This window comes from Triticum urartu, chromosome 3 (genome assembly GCF_003073215.2).
Source record: "Triticum urartu cultivar G1812 chromosome 3, Tu2.1, whole genome shotgun sequence".
Lineage (NCBI taxonomy): Eukaryota > Viridiplantae > Streptophyta > Magnoliopsida > Poales > Poaceae > Triticum > Triticum urartu.
In genome coordinates, this window is record NC_053024.1 from 468,619,320 (window position 1) to 468,620,618 (window position 1,299).

At 52.7% G+C, this 1,299-nt stretch overlaps 1 protein-coding gene across 2 annotated transcripts; it reads left to right on the top strand.

Annotated features, from left to right (window-relative positions):
* Positions 1–880, top strand: LOC125548495. Of its 2 annotated transcripts, none has more exons than XM_048712078.1 (2): positions 1–84; positions 182–880. In XM_048712078.1, exons 1-2 carry the CDS (start codon positions 63–65, stop codon positions 739–741), a joined length of 582 nt encoding a protein of 193 aa, XP_048568035.1. In that variant the 5' UTR covers positions 1–62; the 3' UTR covers positions 742–880. The 2 variants fall into 2 exon arrangements, with proteins under 2 accessions (XP_048568035.1, XP_048568036.1); XM_048712079.1 differs by having other exon boundaries at positions 197–880.
* The last annotated feature ends 419 nt before the right edge of the window (positions 881–1,299 follow it).

Below are 1,299 nucleotides of genomic sequence, written 5' to 3' on the forward strand. Positions count from 1 at the left end.
CTCATTTTATCCCCTCCCGGCTAAATCCCTCCGCGTCGTTGCCGCGGGTTCTTCAAGCAGCGATGAGCAACCGCAATGACGCCGGTGAGCAGCCCCCACCTCCCCCTCCCCCTATTATTACTCTCTCTCTCTCTCTCTCTCTCTCTCTCTCTCTCTCGTGAGCCCTGACTGTTTGGGGCAGTGCTTATTGATGCAGATGTCGCGTCCTGGGAGGAAAACCTGACAACAGCCCGTTTCATAGTAGGGTCTACTATTATGACAGCTATGACAGTGTTCCTGATCGTTTACACCTTTACGGGCCACACGAGCAAACTTGCCGAGGTTTCTGTGGAGCTGGCGGCCTTCGACGGGCTGGATGCTACGCTTGGCCGCACGGTTTCTCCTGCGTTCAATCTCACGGTGCACGTCAAGAACACCTTGTCCTGGCAAGCGTGGTGCTCCAATGGCGGGGAGGTGGTCGTCTCCTACTCGGGCGTTGCCCTCGCGTGGGGTGATGTGCCGGTCTTCTGCGTCCCGAGGAGCGCGACGACGGAGCTGACAGTGCTTCCGTGGGGGTGGGAGGTTGGCTTGTCCGAGGACTTGCACCGGCGTCTCCTGTCGGAGTCGCAGATGCACACAGCTGAGGTATTGGTGGAAGTGAGGATGTTCGACCCTGGCAGTTGGATGCTCTGCGAAACAGAGACGCACCGTAGTACGTCGTTGCATACTTTCAAGCTTATGCTTAGAGACAGCGATGGCTAGTGCATGATCCTTGTAGTTATTTATTTTGCTCGGTTGCAGATCGACATCATGCACGATTGTGCAACATATTTGTACATTACTACTCTTATCGGTCTTGGTATTTTCTTCAGGCTGTATCATTTATATGCTGAATGGCATTTTTTAAGACTGAAGTTCAATTTTTACACTTGTTTGTGATGTAGTCATCAACCCGTCGACCTCCACAGGGTAGATTGATTTGTATTTTCTTACCATACAATTTGCGTCCATGTGTGTCCGCATATTTATTTGATAAAAGGTAAAATGAAACTTAGGCCGTGTGTTGTGTGGGGGCGACACTGCCCTCCCTCGACGCAGAAGAAACCACCGGGCAACCGACGCGGCCTTTTAGAGGTCTTCTCAAAGCACATCCGTAGTCCTGTACGCCGTTTCGAGCGGTATGCTCCTTCCCGGATCCCCACGCAAAAATTCTCCGGCCGGTCTTTTGCTTTTTCCGTCCTTGCTTTCATTGTCGCCTTCTCGACCCATCCCACTGACGTTGCCTTCTCGCCTCAAGTCGCCGACATCGCCTCCAACAAC